Source organism: Acomys minous, assembly GCF_964271855.1.
Source record: "Acomys minous genome assembly, chromosome: 9".
Taxonomy (NCBI): Eukaryota; Metazoa; Chordata; class Mammalia; order Rodentia; family Muridae; genus Acomys; species Acomys minous.
The window spans coordinates 5,696,872-5,715,325 of record NC_140490.1 but is presented as its reverse complement, the minus strand read 5'-3'; the positions used below and the strand labels follow the sequence as shown (position 1 = coordinate 5,715,325).

General features: G+C 42.4%; 1 protein-coding gene across 3 annotated transcripts in view; it reads left to right on the top strand.

Moving 5' to 3' along the window:
* SAMD8 (sterile alpha motif domain containing 8) overlaps positions 1-16,751 on the top strand; it is a 53,720-nt gene extending 36,969 nt beyond the window's left edge. For all 3 annotated transcript variants that reach the window (XM_084794988.1, XM_084794990.1, XM_084794989.1), the window contains exons 3-6: positions 154-249; positions 2,314-2,431; positions 11,286-11,436; positions 11,826-16,751. In XM_084794988.1, coding sequence (XP_084651114.1) covers positions 154-249; positions 2,314-2,431; positions 11,286-11,436; positions 11,826-12,130 — 670 coding nt within the window. In that variant the 3' untranslated portion in view covers positions 12,131-16,751. The remainder of the gene's footprint in view (positions 1-153; positions 250-2,313; positions 2,432-11,285; positions 11,437-11,825) is intronic.
* The last annotated feature ends 1,703 nt before the right edge of the window (positions 16,752-18,454 follow it).

Genomic DNA, 18,454 nt, shown 5'->3' with positions numbered 1-18,454 from the left:
GCAGATTTTCAGCTTTTGAGTTGTTCAGATGTCATCTCTTGGGAGAAGTAAAGTTTTACAGAGCAGTTCTGAGGTTTCTGTTAGAAAAATGCTGTGTGTAAGGGGCGGATCTGCTCGTCTTCAGTCTCAGAAAGGACTGTTTCTCTGTTGCAGTGTTCCCAGGATCCCGTGGGCCTTCTCCATGACTGAAGTGTGTGGCGTGATTCTGTGCTACATCTGGATCCTGGTTCTTCTTCTGCACAAGCACAGGTACTCACTTCCTGATCCCTAAGGACAACGTGTCTGACTGAGTGTCATGTCGGATTGTCAAGCCTGGTCCTTCCCCCTGCATTTCCCTAGAAATTTTCCTTCTGTGCAGTGTTGCTTTTGACAAAGGAAAATTTGATAAGCAAGGTCATAAGACCAATATATTTAGTAAAATTGTGAATGTATTTTATAAGGAAGGGAAAGTCAGCCTTGGGTCAACCCTTGCTCGTCTACCCACCTCCTCCTTTCTTCTTCAGAAACAACTAGAAATGCCAGTTCAGTGGATGGATGGGTGGGTGGGTGGATGGGTGGGTGAAAATACTTCCAAGGCCAGCGTTTGGTTAAGTGTTTGAGTGGAGGAGGGAAAGCCTAGTAAACAAGGTTATCTTCATGCTGTGCACATCTGAGATGGTGTAGAAGTTGCTAAATGAGAAGCGTGCTTCTTGGCAGTTTCACCAAGAAATAACCAAGGGAAGGCTTTTTTTAAATTATTATAAATAAAGACAACAAGGAAGGCATAAGTGTAAGAAGGCCCTTTGTCTACATTAATGAACCTTGCTTGATATTGAAAAAGAAATAAGAAAGCGAACCAGGCTTAGTGGTGAAAAAGACATTAAAAACTGTCTTGTGGTCAGTTGCTGCCCGTGTTTTTAGAACCCTGGAGAGAAATAACGGTGTTGTCTTGCAGCTTGGAGACCTCTCTCCTCACCAGGAAATTCTGTGGTAGCCACATACATCCTGAGCTGCAGTTATTTTAGTACATTGAAGGTGAAAAGAAAGGTTGATGACTGCTATTTTTGTCACATTTTGAGGCCATAATGAACCCATTTCTCACTGTGTCCTGTATATATACTCATTTTAAGATAAAACAGTTCAAAAGCTTTTTGGTTAGCTTTGTATCACAGGACCTTGTGGACTTGAATATATCCACTCTTGAAAATAAAAACAAATCTAACCTTATAAGAAACCTTGGGCCAGGTGTGCTGGGGCACGCCTTTAATCCCAGCACTCCGGAGGCAGAGGCTGGCGATTTCTATGAGTTCAAGGCCAGCCTGGTCTACTAAGTGAGTCCAGAACAGCCAAGGCTACACAGAGAAACCCTGTCTCGAAACACAAAACAACAAAACAAAAAAAGAAACCTTAGAGCTGGGTGTGGTGGCACACACCTTTAATCCCAGCACTTGGGAGGCAGAGGCTGGTGGATCTCTGTGAGTTCAAAGCCAGCCTGGTCAACACAGTGAGTTCTAGGATGGCCAGGGCCACACAGAGAAACTCTGTCTCAAAAAACAAAAAGAATTGAAACCAAGACCAGAAGCCCTGGCCACATCGGCCATCGCTCTTTCTCACAGCAAGTATTGAATAGATTATGAGTAGTAGTACTAATTCTAAGCTTCCCAGGGTACTGCTGTCTTGAAAACTCCACTTTTGTGTGGTATATTTTTACCACTGAAAGGATGCTCTCTCAGATCTGCACTAGCTGCCTTGTAATTTCAGTTAGTTAGTATTAAACTCAGTTCTTAGTTACGTACGCCTCATTTCAGGTGCTCACAAGCCACGTCTAGCTGGCTGCATGGAACACAGAGCATCCCCATCGCTGCAGAATTCTGTTGGCTAATAGCATGTTAAGGTGCTCTTCTAAGATCCCTCTCCTCTGAATTAGAATTAAATATAATGAAATCCAATACTGTGAATGTAACCCTGATAATAAAGCCACATGCACATATGTATATCCTAAATGCTTTGTAGAGATGTAATTCATGTGTAGTGAGTCTTTCTCCCTTTAAGTCCCCAGGTCTACATTTAGCAAGCAGCACCATGCCTAGATTTTAGAACACCATCTGAACCTTCGCTTGTGTCCTTTCATTATTATTTTCAATCCCAGCCCTGGCTCCAGGCTGATCTATTTGTCTGTATGGTTTTTCCTTTAATATAGAACTTATAAGTGTGGGGGGTATGGATTTCTCCTTAAAGACTAGTGGTTTTCCCCTTGCTTTCTCTAGGAAAGTGTCTGATGCCTCAGAGGGTTTGGTGTGTCTCTGATTTTTGCCTTGGTCACTCTGTTCACAGGTCAATCCTTCTGCGAAGGCTCTGTAGTCTGATGGGCACTGTATTCTTGCTTCGCTGCTTTACCATGTTTGTGACCTCCCTCTCCGTGCCAGGACAGCACCTACAGTGTACTGGAAAGGTAGCCTGCTACCTTCAATGTGTTCTTTCTTGTTCTTGTTGGATTAATGACACGGTATATGCTGGAGGCGAAGATCTTGGTTTTTGTTTTAAAACGTGGGTTTTTGTTTGTAGTATTTTTTGTTTTTTATTTAATTTTAATTTATGTGTGTTGGTGTGAGGGTGTTGGATCTTGGAGTTACAGACAACTGTGAGCTGCCATGTGAGTGCTGGTAATTGAACCGTGTCCTTTCGAAGAGCAGGCAGTGCTCTTAACCACTGAGCCATCTCTCCAGCCCCTGTTTTGTTTTGTTTTGTTTTGTTTGTGTGGTATTTGCAAATCAGTAGTACATGTCTAGAAATAGCTGGGTTAAGTGACTTTAAGCTGGATTCATCTCCCTGTGGCTTCCATCCATGAATATTATTAGTTCCATGCTATGTGACTATGGGAAAAAAAATATTTTGACTGCCTTTTTCTGCTACAGTTTCCATGTCTCACCACACTCAGCATCGTTTTTACAATTTTTTATTATATGTTAAGTATGCACCAAAATGGGCTTTATTATCACACCTTCATGCACACTCACCGTGCACTTGAGATCTCAGCATCTTTAGCTCTTCATATGCTGCGCTCCGGTCCCCTCATTGCTTTTATTATTCCTTTTCTTTAAACATCACAGTGGAAGCCTCTTACATTACAATTAGCTCAGTACTCTGTAAACTTTCTAAGATACATCATTTGTTGTTGCTGTTTTGAGACAGGGTTTCTCTGTGTAGCCTTGGCTGCCTTGGACTCACTTTGTAAACCAGGCTGGCCTCAGACTTAGAGATCTGCCTGCCTCTGCCTCTCTGAGTGATGGGATTGAAGGCGTGCACCACTATCCTTGGCATGATATATGAAATATTGATAAATTTTTTCCTTTGATTTTGGTGTGTGCTTTATAGCTTTTTGGTTTTTTGTTTTTGTTTTTGTTGTTGTTGTTGTTGTTTTTGTAGTATAGATATATCCTTTCTTCTAGTTAAACAGAGAGGATAAATTATGCTGTTAGACCGGATATGATGGCACATGGCTGTAATCTCATCACTCTGGGAGGCAGAGTTCAGGTGGATCTCTGTGAGTTCGAGGCCAGCCTGGTCTACAGATTGAGTCCAGGACAGCCAAGGCTGCACAGAGAGACCCTGTCTCTAATAGCAACAACAACAACAAAAAAAGCACCGGGCGTCGTGGCACATGCCTATAATCTCAGCACTTGGGAGGCAGAAGCAGACGGATCTCTGTGAGTTCAAGGCCAGCCAGGTCTATAAAGTAAGTCCAGGACAGCCAGGACTAGAAGAGAAACCCTGTCTCAAAAAACAAAACAAACAAAACATGCTTTTAGGTTGTAAATTGTTGTTGCTTCTACTTTAAGATCAAGGATAAGAGCTGCTTTTTACAGTTAAGCTCAGTGCTAGGATGCTTTCCTGCTGTGCACAGGGCCCAGGGTTCAGTCCCAGTACCCATCTCCCACTAATTAATTAAAAACAAATCAGAACCGGGCACGGTGGCACATGCCTGTAATCCCAGCACTCAGGAAGGCAGAGACCAGCATGGTATAGAAAGTAAGTCTAGGACAGGCAAGGTTACACAGAGAAACCATGTCTTGAAAAGCAAAACAAAAACAAATAAACCAAACCAAACAAAATAAAAAACCAAATCAGTAAAATAATTTTAGAAGTTGAGTCTCTCAGGCTGGTGTAGTGCTGCACGCCTTTAATTCCAGGACTTGGGAGGCAGAGGCAGGCAGATCTCTGAATTTGAGGACAGCCTGGTCTACACACCAAGTTCCAGGACGGCCAGGGCTATGTAGAAGGCAGGTAGGATTTGCTGAAGGAGGTGGAGGCAGGAGGATCACAAGTTTGAGGCTAGCCTTTAAGGCACATTTTAAAGCCTTTAACCCCCAGGACTTGGGAAGCTGAGGCAGGTAGATCTCTGTGAGTTCAAACCAGCCTGGTCTACAAAAGAGATACAGGACAGCCAGGGCTACACAGAGAAACCCTGTCTCAGAAAAGGAAAACAAAAAACAAAACAAACAAACAAAAACAGAAAAGACCCTGTTTAAAGAAACAAAAGTGAAGGTCTCACCTGTTCTTGATGCACAAAATTGTTATGAGTAGTTAAATTTTTAAAAAAGATTTATTTATTTATTATTATGTATACAGAGCTCTGTCTACATGTACACCTGCAGCCAGAGGAGGGTATCAGATCACATCATAGATGGTTGTGAGCCACCATGTGATTGCTGGGAATTGAACTCACGACCTCTGGAAGAGCAGTCAGTGCTCTTATCCGCTGAGCCATCTCTCCAGCCCCTGGGTGGTTATTTTTGGACAAAAAATATTAGTCTACTTTTGTAGGCAGGGGACTTGGTGGCTCCATCAACACCTTTGTTGTTATTTTTAAAATGTTGTTTATAAAACAAGATTAAATGCCATTCCTGCACTACAGTAATAGAAATAGCTGACATGCCAGTTAGGGAAGGAAGATTAAACGCCTAAAGGAGATGAAGAGCTTAAAATGCTGCCCTTGAGGTGAAGGCTGCAGAGTCTGCGGGTGTCAGGCATGGCAGACTAAGCAGTGAGACCCCGCCCAGTGCAGTTTCAGACTTATCAGAAGCAAAAAAATTTTAGTTTCTTTTTGTTTCTTTGAAACAGTGTTTTCTTTGTGTAGCCCTGTCTGTCCTGGACTCACTTTGTAGACCAGGTTGGCCTCGAACTTGCAGATCTCTGCCTCTCTCTGCCTCCCCAGCTAGAATTATAGGTGTGCCACCACCTCTTCCAGCTGAAAGCTGATGTTTTTAAGTTTAAAATCTGTGTGGATGCGCTTTCCTTTGATTGCTCAGCTGATAGAGCGGAGCTGTAGTTCAGTCATAAAATCTGTGTGGTGTTTCATGGTTTGCAATATAGAAAAAACTTTGTTTTGTTTTTGAGACAGGGTTTCTCTGTATACTTCTAGCTGTCATGGAACTCACTGTGTAGACCAGGTTGGCCTCAAACTCAGAGATCTGCCTGCGCTACTTTTCAGATGCTGGGGCTAAAGGTGTGTGCCACTACCGCCACTGCCTGGCAGAAAAACATTTTTTATTATGGAGTTATACAAGTTTCTTCTAAGAACTCAAATTATATGTAAATGTATGTTAAAAAGCAAAATTCACACTGACACCTTTACTCCCCACCTAACAAGTAAAACTATTAACACTGTGTCTAGTACATAGGTCTGGTTTGTAGTTTCTTCTTTCTCTCCTTCCTCCCTCCTTGGAGGAAGTCTCACTAGACAGCTGTAAAAGGCCCAGACTCACAGAAATCCTCCTGCCTCTGCCTCACAACTGCTAGGATTAAAGGTGTTAGGCACCCTACCTAGCAACATGAAACTTTTTGTTTGTTTGATTGTTGGGTTTTTTGTTTGTTTGTTTGTTTTGTTTTGTTTTTTGTTTTTTTTTTTGAGACAGGATTTCTCTGTGTAGCCCTGGCTGTCCTGGATCTCTCTTTGTAGACCAGGCTGTTCTCAAAGTCACAGACATCCGCCTACCTCTGCCTCCCAAGTGCTAGGATTAAAGGCGTGCACCGCCATGCCTGGCAACTCTGTACTTTTTAAGTAGCTTGTTCATTTTGGAGAGCAGCAGTGAACATCACATTTCCTTTTCATGGTCTCCAGACATCGCTCAAAATAATTTTAAATGTAGGGAGTGTGAGTACTCACATGCAAGTGTGGGCACACACATGCCACAGCAAGAATGTATGTTTCAGAGGACAGTTCTTGAGAGCCAGTTCTGTCTGCCACTTTGTGAAACCCAGGGGTTGAACTGCAGTCATTGGAACCGTCTGGCCAGACCCACTCATGCATATAGTTAATAAAACAAAAGAACATCAATGAAAAAGAGCCATCAGGAGCTGGGCATGGCAATTCATAACTGTAGTCCCAGCACTTGGGAGGCTGTGGCAAGAGATTGGCAAATGAAGGCACTTGGGTTACATAGTGAGTCTCAGACCAGCCTAGATACAAGACCCTGTCTGAAAAAAATCATCACAGTAGTATTTGTTTCCCATTTTACTTTGCTTTATATATGGACAGATCTGCAAGCTTCTCTAAGCATTTCTGGTTACTGCTCTCCATAATTTCCTTTTAAGCATCTGAAAAAATTGACTTTGTTTTAGAAATGTTAGCAAAAAAAGAAAAGACTACAATCAAATTTAGTTGTATTAATAACTAGTATAAAACAAGTATATATTGTTTTAGGGTAGACAGTAGGGTACCACCGTGAAGACAATGTCCACTATATTATTGACTCCATTCTTTGGCTGTGTTCATAGCTATGTCCTTGTCTTCACAACAATTATTTCATTGATTTGTATCCTTAAATTGTTGTCAAGTTGGTTGGTTGGTGTTTTTCCTTTTTCTTTTTTTTTTTTTTTTTTTTTTTGGTTTTTCAAGACAGGGTTTCTCTGTCTACCCCTGTTGTTCTGAAACTTTGCTTTGTAGATCAGACTGGCCTTGAGAGAGCCTTTTGCCTCTGCCCCCTGAGTGCTGGGATTAAAGTTGTCACTGCCGTGCCAGTTTAAGTTTTAAAGATTAATTTTTTTATTACATGCATGTGTCTGTGCCTGGACAGGGACATGGGGCTTTTGGAGGTATGAGGTGGTGATAGAAACCATCTCAGGGTTAGGAGAGGAACTCTGCATGGTTATTCATAGTAATCTTGTTGTCCAGAAACAATTTCCCAGGTAGCAGCATGTGGATACCTTCTCATCTCTGTCTGGCCTAGGAGGTGTCAGACCCCCAGTCTCTTCTTCCTACAGAAAATCCTGGGTAGGTCTGGAGATGTCAGCATTTGAGGGTTCACATCTGGTGCTTAACTGGCTAATGTACATAGATGCCTCTTTTTACTCAAGGAGAGATTTTTGTCTTTTTTTTTTTTTTTCCTCCCAGAGCTGAGGACCAAACCCAGGGCCTTGCCCTTGCTAAGCAAGCGCTCTACCACTGAGCTAAATCCCCAACCCCTCAAAGAGAGATTTTTAAAGCTATTACCAAGTGCGATTTTCTGAATAGCCAGATCCAAAGTTATCAAAGGAATGTGTTTGAGTGGAACGTTTTGCTTCCATGTAAAGTTTGTTACATGGATCAGAGAGTAAGCTGCCCCTGAGAAGGTTTATCAGAACAGCCTCTCACGAGAAGGCTTTTTGCATACAGCCACATCTTGTGCTACAAAACAAATTAGATGTCGCTCTCCAGTGTGGACAGCTCTCTTTTTGTCCCCAGTGACTTAAAAAAAAAAAAGACTAATTAGTTAATGTATGGATATTTCCATCCAAATGTGCCCTAAATGCTGCTAATTGCTTTGAAGTATAATATAGCCGCCTACTGACCTACATTATTTATAGCAGCCTTAAAAGTAGAATGTTGTGGGGATGACAATGGTTGTAGCACAAGTGGAGCCACACAAACCACTCAGACCCCAGTCTCAGTGACAAACGGATGGTTTATTGAGTGAACACCTACCTAAGACATCAACCTGTTTTCCAGAGTCAGGTTATATAGGCAAAGCCTGCAACTAGCTCATACAGGGGAGTAGATGGTGGAGTATGGTGATAAACTCTGACTCAAGTTATTTTGCTAACAAGTAGTTCTAATTGACCTTTAGTTTGTTTGTCCCTAAGTGAGATAAGTGAGGTAGTGCTTAGGGTACATCCAAAGTATAACCAAGTGTGGAGATAACAAGAGTGCGGCCAGAGGGTAGCCAGGTATCTAACCAACAGAGTATGAATTATGACACAATTGAATCATCTGGTGTAGGTTAACTTGACCTCTGGCAGCAAATGTTAGTGTCAGCTATGAGTAACTCCTTCTAGGAGGCTGACTTGCAAAGCTTAAATTTTTTTGTTGCATTTTGTTTTTCGAGACAGAGTTTCTCTGTGTAGCCATGGCTATCCTAGACTCACTTTGTAGACCAGGCTGGCCTCGAACTCACAGCTTTCTGCCTGTCTCTGCCTCCCAAGTGCTGGGATTAAAAGTATGGGCCAACACACACAGCCAAAAAGTTTTAAATTTTTTAATTTAATTTCACCTTATAAACAAAATGGAAGCTGAATACAGAAGTGGCTGCAGCTGTGTCAAAAGTAGGTCTCAACACAGCCAGCAGTCAGGTCCTTTACAGTGAGATATTGTAATAAATTAATGTCTTAAAATTATGGAACCGAGACAGAGCCAAAAACATGCCTATTTTTGAAACTGAGCAACACAAAGCTAATTTGCATATCTTGTCTCTTTGAATATCTTCCTATTCATTCTTCTCTCTTTCAGTGTGGTTTCTAGAAGGATGTATGAGAGATATAGAATGGGAAAGGATTAAAAGACTTGACATACGCAGGGCGTGGTGGCGCACGCCTTTAGTCCCAGCACTTGGGAGGCAGAGGCCGGAGGATCGCTATGAGTTTGAGGCCAGCCTGGTCTACAAAGTGAGTCTAGGACAGCCAAGGCTGCAAAGAGAAACCCTGTCTCAAAAAACCAAAAGAAAAGAAGAAGGAGAAGGAGGAGAAGAAGAAGAAGAAGAAGAGGAGGAGGAGGAGGAGGAGGAGGAGGAGGAGGAGGAGGAGGAGGAAGAAGAAGAAGAAGAAGAAGAAGAAGACTTGATTTACTAAGTAGTGATTGTTTGAGACTTAACATTACTTGTTCCCTGTCCTTAATTAAGATATTATCCAGCCTGGCAGTGGTGGCGCACACCTATAATCCCAACACTTGGAGGCAGAGGCAAGCAGACCTCTGTGAGTTTGAGGCCAGTCTGGTCTACAGAGCAAGTTCCAGGACAGCCAGGGCCACACAAAGAAAATATATTTCTCAAAATACGCCCCCTGTCCCTCCTCCAAAAGTGCTTTGATATGATTGACTCATCAAAAACCCAGAACCCTTTTGTCTTTGTCTTCTCCTATCCTACATGAGACTTGCACCTCAAGGCCACATTGTGGTCCTCAGTGGCGTCTGGAGCTTCAGTTGCCTCGTCTGGCTTGTAGTAGAAGGCAGGTGGGGTGGGGTGGGGGCGTAGAAAAGGCCTCTAAGTGTCTCTGTAGCTGTCCTAGACATCTTTCACACTGTTGCTTACAACTTACTGTACAGAACAGGACACTGTTCTGTCTAGCTACAGGGAAGGCCTGGAGGGGTACGGTCTGGCTAAGTTCCTGGCCTTGTCAGTCTGTGTGTTTCTGTAACCAGTGAAGACAGAGACAATAGATACTAAATGATGGCCTGGAAATTATAGCATAACTTGTTTCCTTGCTTTCTTTTCTTTTTCTTTTTTTAAAGAAAGTTGGAGCTTATTAAAATATTTTAATACCAGGGAGCTGGAGAGATGGCTCAGAGGTTAAGAGCACTGGCTGTTCTTCCAAAGGTCCTGAGTTCAATTCCCAGCAACCACATGGGGGCTCATAGCCATCTATAATGAGATCTGGTGCCCTCTTCTGCCCTGCTGGCTCACATGCAGGCAGAACATTGTATACATAATAAATAAAATAAAATCTTAAAAAAAAAGAAAATATTAAAAAGATATTTTAATATAGATGTAAACATGGGCATTATGGAAGAAAAAAAGTAAATAAAAAAATGAAACTCACAGATGGTTTTGTTTTACAGTGGCTGCTTGTTTTGAGACAGGGTTTCTCTATTTAGTCCTGGCTGTCTCAGAATGTGCTCTATAGACCAGGCTGACCTTGAACTCAGAGATCTACCTGCTTCTGCCTCCTAAGTGCAGAAGGCATACACCACCATCTGGCTATTTGTTTGTTTGGGTTTTGGTTTTCAGGGCGAGGGTTGTTTGTTTTTTGAGATAGGGTTTCTCTGTGTAGCCTTGGACTATCCTGGACTCACTTTGTAGACCAGGCAGGCCTTGAACTCACAGAGATCCACCTGCCTCTGCCTCCTGCGTGCTGTGATTAAAGGTGTGCACCACTATGCCCAGTTTATTTGTTTTAGGACAAAATTCTGTGTACTTAGCCTGGCCTCTGTCACCAAGAGCAGCTTTGGACTCCTGATCCTCCGATGTGACTCTGAAGTGTTGGCATGTGCCATCAGTTCTTGGCTTTGACATTTTGTTTTTGTTTGTTTTGATTTGGTTTGGTTTTAGTTTCTGTGTAATAGCCCTGGCTGGCCTGGAACTCTTTTTGCAGACCAGACCTGGAACTCACGTTGATCCGCCTGCCTCTGTCTCCCAAGTGCTGGGATTAAAGGTGTGCGCCACCACACATTTTCATTTTCTGTGTTTGTTGTTGTCTTGAAATGGAGTCTCTCTGTGAGGCCTGGCTGTCCTGGAGCTATAGAGCAGACTGGCCTCTAGCTCACAGAGATAGACCAGCCTCTGCCTCTCAAGTGTTGGGAGTATGCACATATGTTGTATGCCTGGCTTGACCTTTTCACTTTATTTATTTTTTTTAAGATTTATTTATTTATTTATTTATTATACAATGTTCTTTCGGCATGTACACCTGCATGCCAGAAGAGGGCACCAGATCTCATTATAGATGGTTGTGAGCCACCATGTGGTCACTGGGAATTGAACTCAGCACCTTTGGAAGAGCAGTCAGTGCTCTTAACCTCTGAGCCATCTCTCCAGCCCGACCTTTTCACTTTAAAGGAGTTACTTTGAAGGAGTTGAATTGCAATGATTCATTTAATTAGCATTTTCTAAGTATAGTCAAGCTCTGGTCATTCTCTGGGCCTACTTGGTATCGGCTAGGTTAGACCTTGCCTGGATGCTCTTATTATCAAATTAGTTCTTATGAATTGCCTGAAATGAATTGGGCAAGCTCTGAACCTCCCTGAGCATTTGAAGACTAATTCACAGTTTTCTTTATAGATCTATGGAAGTGTGTGGGAGAAACTACACCGTGCGTTTGCCATTTGGAGCGGCTTTGGTATGACCCTGACTGGCGTCCACACTTGTGGAGATTACATGTTCAGTGGCCACACAGTTGTTCTAACCATGCTGAATTTCTTTGTCACAGAATGTAAGTATGTCTTTAATGGTTCTATGCATATTAGACAACTTGTTTTGGAAGAGGAAGTGGGGATGTAAGGTCCTAGGAAGAATAGGGAGGGACTGGGATGGGCTGTAACTCAGTTGGTGGAGTGCTTGCGTGCACTCTGTGAGTGCACAGAGCCTCAGGCTTGATCTGCAGCGCCACGAAAGCCAGCTGGGATGCCGCAGGCCTGTAAGATCCCAGAAGTTCAGGCTCTTCCTCAGCTACGTATCCGGGTCAAGGCAGCCTGGGCTGCATGAGACAGAGTTGCAAAGAAAGCAGGTTGGGGCTTAGGTCAGGGAACAAAAGCTGGCAGCCTACCCCGAGAAGCATTGGAAGAAATGTGTTCTTAAACAGCCCTTCTGTCCTTTTCCTAGATACACCAAGAAGCTGGAATTTCTTGCACACTCTATCCTGGGTTCTCAACCTCTTTGGAATCTTCTTCATCTTGGCGGCCCATGAACATTATTCCATTGATGTCTTTATTGCCTTTTATATCACAACGAGACTCTTTTTGTACTACCATACTCTGGCCAACACCAGAGCATATCATCAGAGTAGGAGAGCGAGGATTTGGTTTCCTATGTTTTCTTTCTTTGAATGCAATGTTAATGGCACAGTACCTAATGAATATTGTTGGCCATTTTCTAAACCAGCAATAATGAAAAGACTGATTGGATGAAGACTGTATCTCTGTAAAGAGTTTGTTGTCAAATATAGTTATGGAATGAAAATGAATAACTTTGCTTTGTCCCCAGGGTCCTGGATGTGTTGTCTCTTGGCTTGTGTGTTGGCAGGCTTCCCATTCTGAGCAAGGCTGTGACTGCGGAACTCGAGAGAGGGGCACAAGCTCCTTCCCCAGCTGTTTGAACGGAGAGATCAAGGAGTGCTTTCTGCCCTCACTCTGGGAAGACCCCAGTGCGTGGGTGGTGTCAGGTCTTTACCCGAGCATGTTGACGGTTTCCTTACTGAACTCAAGCACATCAGCTTGGGCTGGTTGAAGAATTTTTGTTGATTTCCAGTAGGACTCAAGTCAGGACATATTTTGAAGCTAGTTTTTTCCCCTTACCCAGTGAGCCAGTCTCACTTGTTGATTGTCAGAACCGTGTCTGTCTGGAAAGTGTCTTACTGGTAGATACATTTTACCTGTTGAACCATTTTTAAGAACAGAGCAGCTTTTGTGAAAGAAGAAGAGAACGCCAGGTGCCATGTGTGAGGTGATACTCTTTGGGTGCCACTGGCCTTCACACTAATGCCCTTACGGGGGTCAGCATTTCACCACAGGTGCAGCACCAGCTGCACTTCCTGTTTTGTTTGGAAGCTTCAGTGTGAACAGCATTAAGGATTCCTGAGGGGAAAATGGCTGCGTTCATAATAGTAAAGTGGTGTCATTTTAGTGCTGTAAGTATCTGGAATAAATTCTTGTTGTAACAATAGTTAGGCAGACGACAGCCCAGTATAATGCTTTTTTAATGATGTGACTTAGTGAGACAAATAAGCGTGTTACCAGATGTTTGTTCAAGTTCTTCTGTCAGTAAATGAGTATATGTGCATGCAAAGAATTCTTTTCCTCTGGGGGGGGGGGGGAATCAACAGGTTGTAGGCATAGTGTTAACTCTTTGGGGGGTTTTCATTTTGGTTTTTTGTTTTGTTTTTCCTGGAAGTTCTCATTCTTGACCATTGAAAGTAAACCGTCTGAGACACACTTGGACACAGAAAAGCTTGTTGCTTTTTATTTTTAAAATAATTGTGTACATACATTCTTTCTATAGTCTTAATTTGACGGTCAAGAACTGAAATAAATTAGCTGTTGTTTACATTAGAAAATTACCTTCAGTAATTAATTTTACCTCTCTGATACCATTTGTCACTTTATTTTGTATTGCTTTTATGTAACAGTTTTAACCTTAGCCTGGTTGTAGAACTGGAAATTTACCTTCAGTTTAAACAATTGGAATACGAATTTTATATTTTTACATTCCATTTTAAAACAAGGACTTCCAGAAGTACAGGCCATCACAATTAGACCACACCAGGCGCTTGTTGAAATGTTTGGGTTTTGGTTTTTTTTTCTCTTTTTTTTCTTTCTTTTTTTTGGGGGGGGGGTGGGTTTCAAGACAGGGTTTCTCATAGTCCTGGTTGTCCTGGACTCACTTTGTAGACCAGGCTGCCCTCTAACTCACAGAGATCCGCCTGCTTCTGCTGGGAGTAAAGGCGTGCGCCACCACGGATATGTTTGCTTTTGCAGTTGGAGTCATGTCCCACCCTCTGGAAGCTGAATTAGGCAGAAAAGGGGATACTGGGCAAGCAGGTTTTGGCCCATGCTGAATGACCCCACTTGGAATATGCTGGAAACATCACTCATTTCTCCCCTGAGGAATGATGTGAAGCAACTCAAGTTTAATTATGTTTTTAGATCTTTTTAAGACAGGGTTTCTCTGTGTAGCTTTGGCTGTCCTAGACTCACTTTGTATACCAGGCTGGCCTCAAACTCACAGGGTTCGTCTGCCTGCCTCTGCCTCCCGAGTGCTGGGATTAAAGGCGTTTAAATCTTATACTTCCAAATCTGACAGTATTTTAAGTTGTTGATTCTGCTACAAGCCAGGATCAAAAATGCCAATATCTCATCTAAAGAAGTTGCATATTTATGGAGAGAAGGTTTTCTATTCTGCCTGAGTGGTTTGGCTTGAGGTCAAGGGATATTACTACCAACCTCCTTACCGCCCCGCCCCACACACTAGGAGGGGTAGGGAAGACAGTGTTGGCTTTTGGGAAAATGTTCCAAAAACATCTGTGTCAACATGAATTTTTAAATGCTAACTGTATTAATGGTAAACATCTTAACATCAGGCTTCTCTCCTCCGTATGGATTCTATTGTAGAACAAAATAGGAAAATAAGTGCAGCTAGCCTTGCAGAGCTATTGGCGGTGAGCGTGCCTGACAGCAGCCTGCAGTGCAGCTTCTGAGTGGCCTTGCAGTTACTCCATTTGTTCTGAGGAAAAGGTAAGCTAGGTGCATAACCTGTTAGCTACTATGTATAAGACAGTGTTTACAGGAGCTAATCATCAGGTTTCAAAACTGAGGCAAAATTCATTTTCAGTTTTTTTGTCTTTTTTTTTTTTCTTGTAAAAATTTTAATGGTAGTGAAGATAGAATCTGTGTTTACATTTTGGGCATGATGTGGCTAGGTGCAGAGTCCCCATGCGTCTGAACCTTGTATTTGATTGTGCAGTCATATGGGGCTTTCCTCCTCGGCTAGGGCTTCTGTGGGAAGTCCTTGATGGATTGCCTATGTTCTAGAAACAGCGTCTGTCGTTGCCCTAAGCCTAGGCTGTGTGTCTGCTAGGCAAGTGCTCTCTACTATTGAGTGGCATCCTCAGCTCTCTGTTTTCTGTGGAGCAAGACAGCGTGTCTTTTTGAAAGGAACAAGGTTTTTAGGAATTGAAAATTGCTCTCATCCCCAGATACTTTGGCAGAAACCTTTTTTGTCTGTTTTGCAGTTCCCAATGAAGGTATCCTCTGGTTCTCTCTGACCAAAATTGCTGTGGCAAAAATACTACTTTTAGCGGGGCGTGGTGGCGCACGCCTTTAATCCCAGCACTCGGGAGGCAGAGGCAGGCGGATCGCTGTGAGTTCGAGGCCAGCCTGGTCTACAAAGTGAGTCCAGGATGGCCAAGGCTACACAGAGAAACCCTGTCTCGAAAAACCAAAAAAAAAAAAAAAAAGAATACTACTTTTATATTCTGGTTCTAGATGTTAATATTCTTTTAAATCAGAAGGCAATGGGCTTGTCTTAGAGCCAGCCAATCTAATAAACGTGGACTGTAACCAAGAAAAACCCACTGCCAAGAGCCTAACATTGACACTGCAAGTGGTGATCAGCCCTACTCTGTCTGCCTGTGTTATTACTGAGACTAATTGTTAAGTGGAGAACAGAGGCACTAAGTCCTTTGATGGCAGAGAAGAAGCAGTGTGTTTTAGGAATATCTGTGCAAAACCTTTTTTTTTTTTTAAAGCCTCCCTTGCTGGGATTAAAGGCACACACCGCCACACCCACCTTTGTGTAAAACTTAATACATACAAATTCATGACGAAATACTATTACATATAGATTCATGATGAAAACATGTCTTGATTATATCCAGTGAAAAGCAATTTTATCAGTGAAAGACTGTGATCCAAAATGCTTACGGAGGTTTACAACATTCTTGAACTCTGATTTAGTATACTTAATTATTTGATAGTCTTGTGGACAGAAATCCCATAGTCTTGTGGACAGAAATCCCATTGTGAAAACAGTGATAGTATAGTCACCTGTCAGCCCTTCAAGGTTATATCAGACTTAGGAGATACGAATGTTCCTTAGAATAGTTCACTTGCTTTTCTTCTTACAGTGTGAAAGCCACCAAAGCATGTTTGTTTTAATGGCAACTTTACAGGACAGTTTAGACAGTCGATGTTTATTAAAAAGCGAGTTTTACTCCAGTCACCCCTATACCTCTGCAGCTGGGAACTGAAGTACCACCAAAGCTCAGAGTGCTTCCAGTGAACGATGGAAAGAAAAAGGGTTTTGTTTTTCTCTTCTCTTTATGAATAGCTTTAAATGACTAAACGTAGACATAGGTGTTGGTTGGCCTGTCCATTCAGCGGCACTGATTTCACACACCAATGTGATTGATCACTGTATCCAATTCAGTGCAAAGGCGTGTGAACTCTAAGCTATTTCTCCAGCCACACTAAGTTGTTTTTGAGGGTACATTCTTCTACTTTTTGGTAATCAAAGGATTCTTTATTCTGTTATCTCCTGTCTTGGTATAAGAAAGCTTTGTGCTTTGACAAGAGAAGGAATGTTACATTGTTTGGTTTCCCATTGTTATTTCATGTCTCTTAATCTGACTACTGGATTGTCTGAAGAACTAAACAGAGCCTGTTGTTATTAATATCTTTAAAATGTTTAATTTTAACAATTTTTCATTTGAAAATTCCCGGGCTATTAGGTACTTACCTATTTCTGATATGGAACAAAGGAAGGGAAACTGTACTCAACGCAGAAGCAGTTTGCTTGGACTAACCCAGGCATGTTTAGTTGGGGATTCTACCTAAAGGTCTCCCTGTCCACAGAGAAACTAGTGTTACTTGAAGATATGAAAGTTCCTGTGGTAGCCATACCATGAAGCACAGTGTTGTATATAAGTAAATACCTGATTCTAAATTAAATCCAGATTTAACTAATATATATTATTTTATATCTTTGTTGTATTAAAATGTTTTAAACACTAAAAATAAAACATTTGAAAATTGACTTTCGGCTTTTTATTTAACTGTCCTTGCACTGTCAATACGGTATGTCTCTGTTGTTTCAGCAGAGGCTGCTGTGAGTGTGAGTGTGCTCTGTGCTCAGATGTTTGTGTTCTTCCCAGCTTTAACTTGCTGTTCTTCCGCACCAGCCTTCTAAGTGTGGCATTGTCAGGTTCAGTGGTGTTTTAACTTTTTGTCTTTCCCCAAATGATTAAGCACTGCAGCTTTAAAAAAGAGAGAGAAAAAAATTGAAATTACAGTTCACAGAACATATGTGGAAGTCAGAAGACAACTTGAAGGAGTTGGTCACTATTGTGTCTCAGGAACTGAACTCAGGTCATCACATTTGTTGGCTTGTGCGCTTACCTATGGAGGCTTTTTTTTTTTTAAGGATTTATATATTTTATGTATATGAGTGCTCTAACTGCATGTACACCTGCAAGCCAGAAGAGGGCATCAGATCACTTTATAGGTGGTTGTGAGCCACAATGTGGTTGCTGGGAATTGAACTCAGGACCTTTGGAAGAGCAGCCAGTGCTCTTAACCACTGAGCCATCTCTCTAGCCCCTATGGAGTCCTCTTACTGGCTGCATAGTGGCGTCAAAGCTGTAGGGTGTAAGCTGGGTGCGGTGGCACACTGTATACTTAATAAATAAATATTTAAGGGGGGGAAAAAAGAAATGCTCTAGTCTTTCTGTATGGGTATTGAGGCACCAAGGTCACAGCAGTATCACAATCTGGCCCTCCATGCAGCCTGTGAGGCAGACAGCCCCTCCCTCAAGCCCTTTCAACATATAGCTGGGTGAGATCTGATTGTAAATCTACACCAGGTCTGAGTCTATAGCCAGTACATTTTCCATTTCACCAAGATGGCTCTGGGTCTCTCCTGGAATATTCCTTCCCTAGGTGTCCAAGAAAGACAAGACAAGGCCAGCACTATGGAAGTAGGAATCAAGAGGCCAAGTTCAGCTATGGGTTAAGAGGATGCAGTTATGGGGTTGGGCGTGGTGGCACATGCCTTTAACCCCAGCACTCGGAGGCAGAGGCAGGCGGATTGCTGTGAAGTTGACGCCAGCCTGGTCTACAAAGCGAGTCCAGGACAGCCAAGCCACCACACCTGGTTGAGTCTACCCATTCTTTAGTGATTCCACAATGTTGCCTGTCATTTTTACTATCTTTTGATGGAAATTGTTTATTTCATTTTTTATTTTTTTTGGAAATTGTTTATTTTAAATAAATCATGACCTTGAGAGCCAGTTGAGCCTAGGGCTCATTGCTCTCTGCTTCTTGACTGGGCACGGTGTGACTATCAGCCATATGCTCCCCGTGCCTGGCCTTCCATTCCAGGATAGACGGTGTCCATTGGGACCTAAGCATAAGTAAGCCCTTCTTGCAGGTACTTCAGAGGGCATCTGTTGTAGCAACAAGACCAGCAATCAATACAGATGCTTTAGGAAAGATGTCAAGGTTTATCGCAGATTACAACTCTTAGAAGGATGAACTGAGACCAAAGCTGTAATTAATATTCAATTAGTGTTAGTGCTAAAAACAAAAATCAGTAGGAACTCAGCTCATGTGGAGTGGTGTGTTCCTTTGTGTGTGTAAAGTGTATCTGAAGCCTGTTTTCCTATGTAACTTTGGCTGTCCTGGAACTGTGTAGACCAGGCAGGCTATCCTTGAACTCAAGGGCTGGAATCAAGAGGCCTG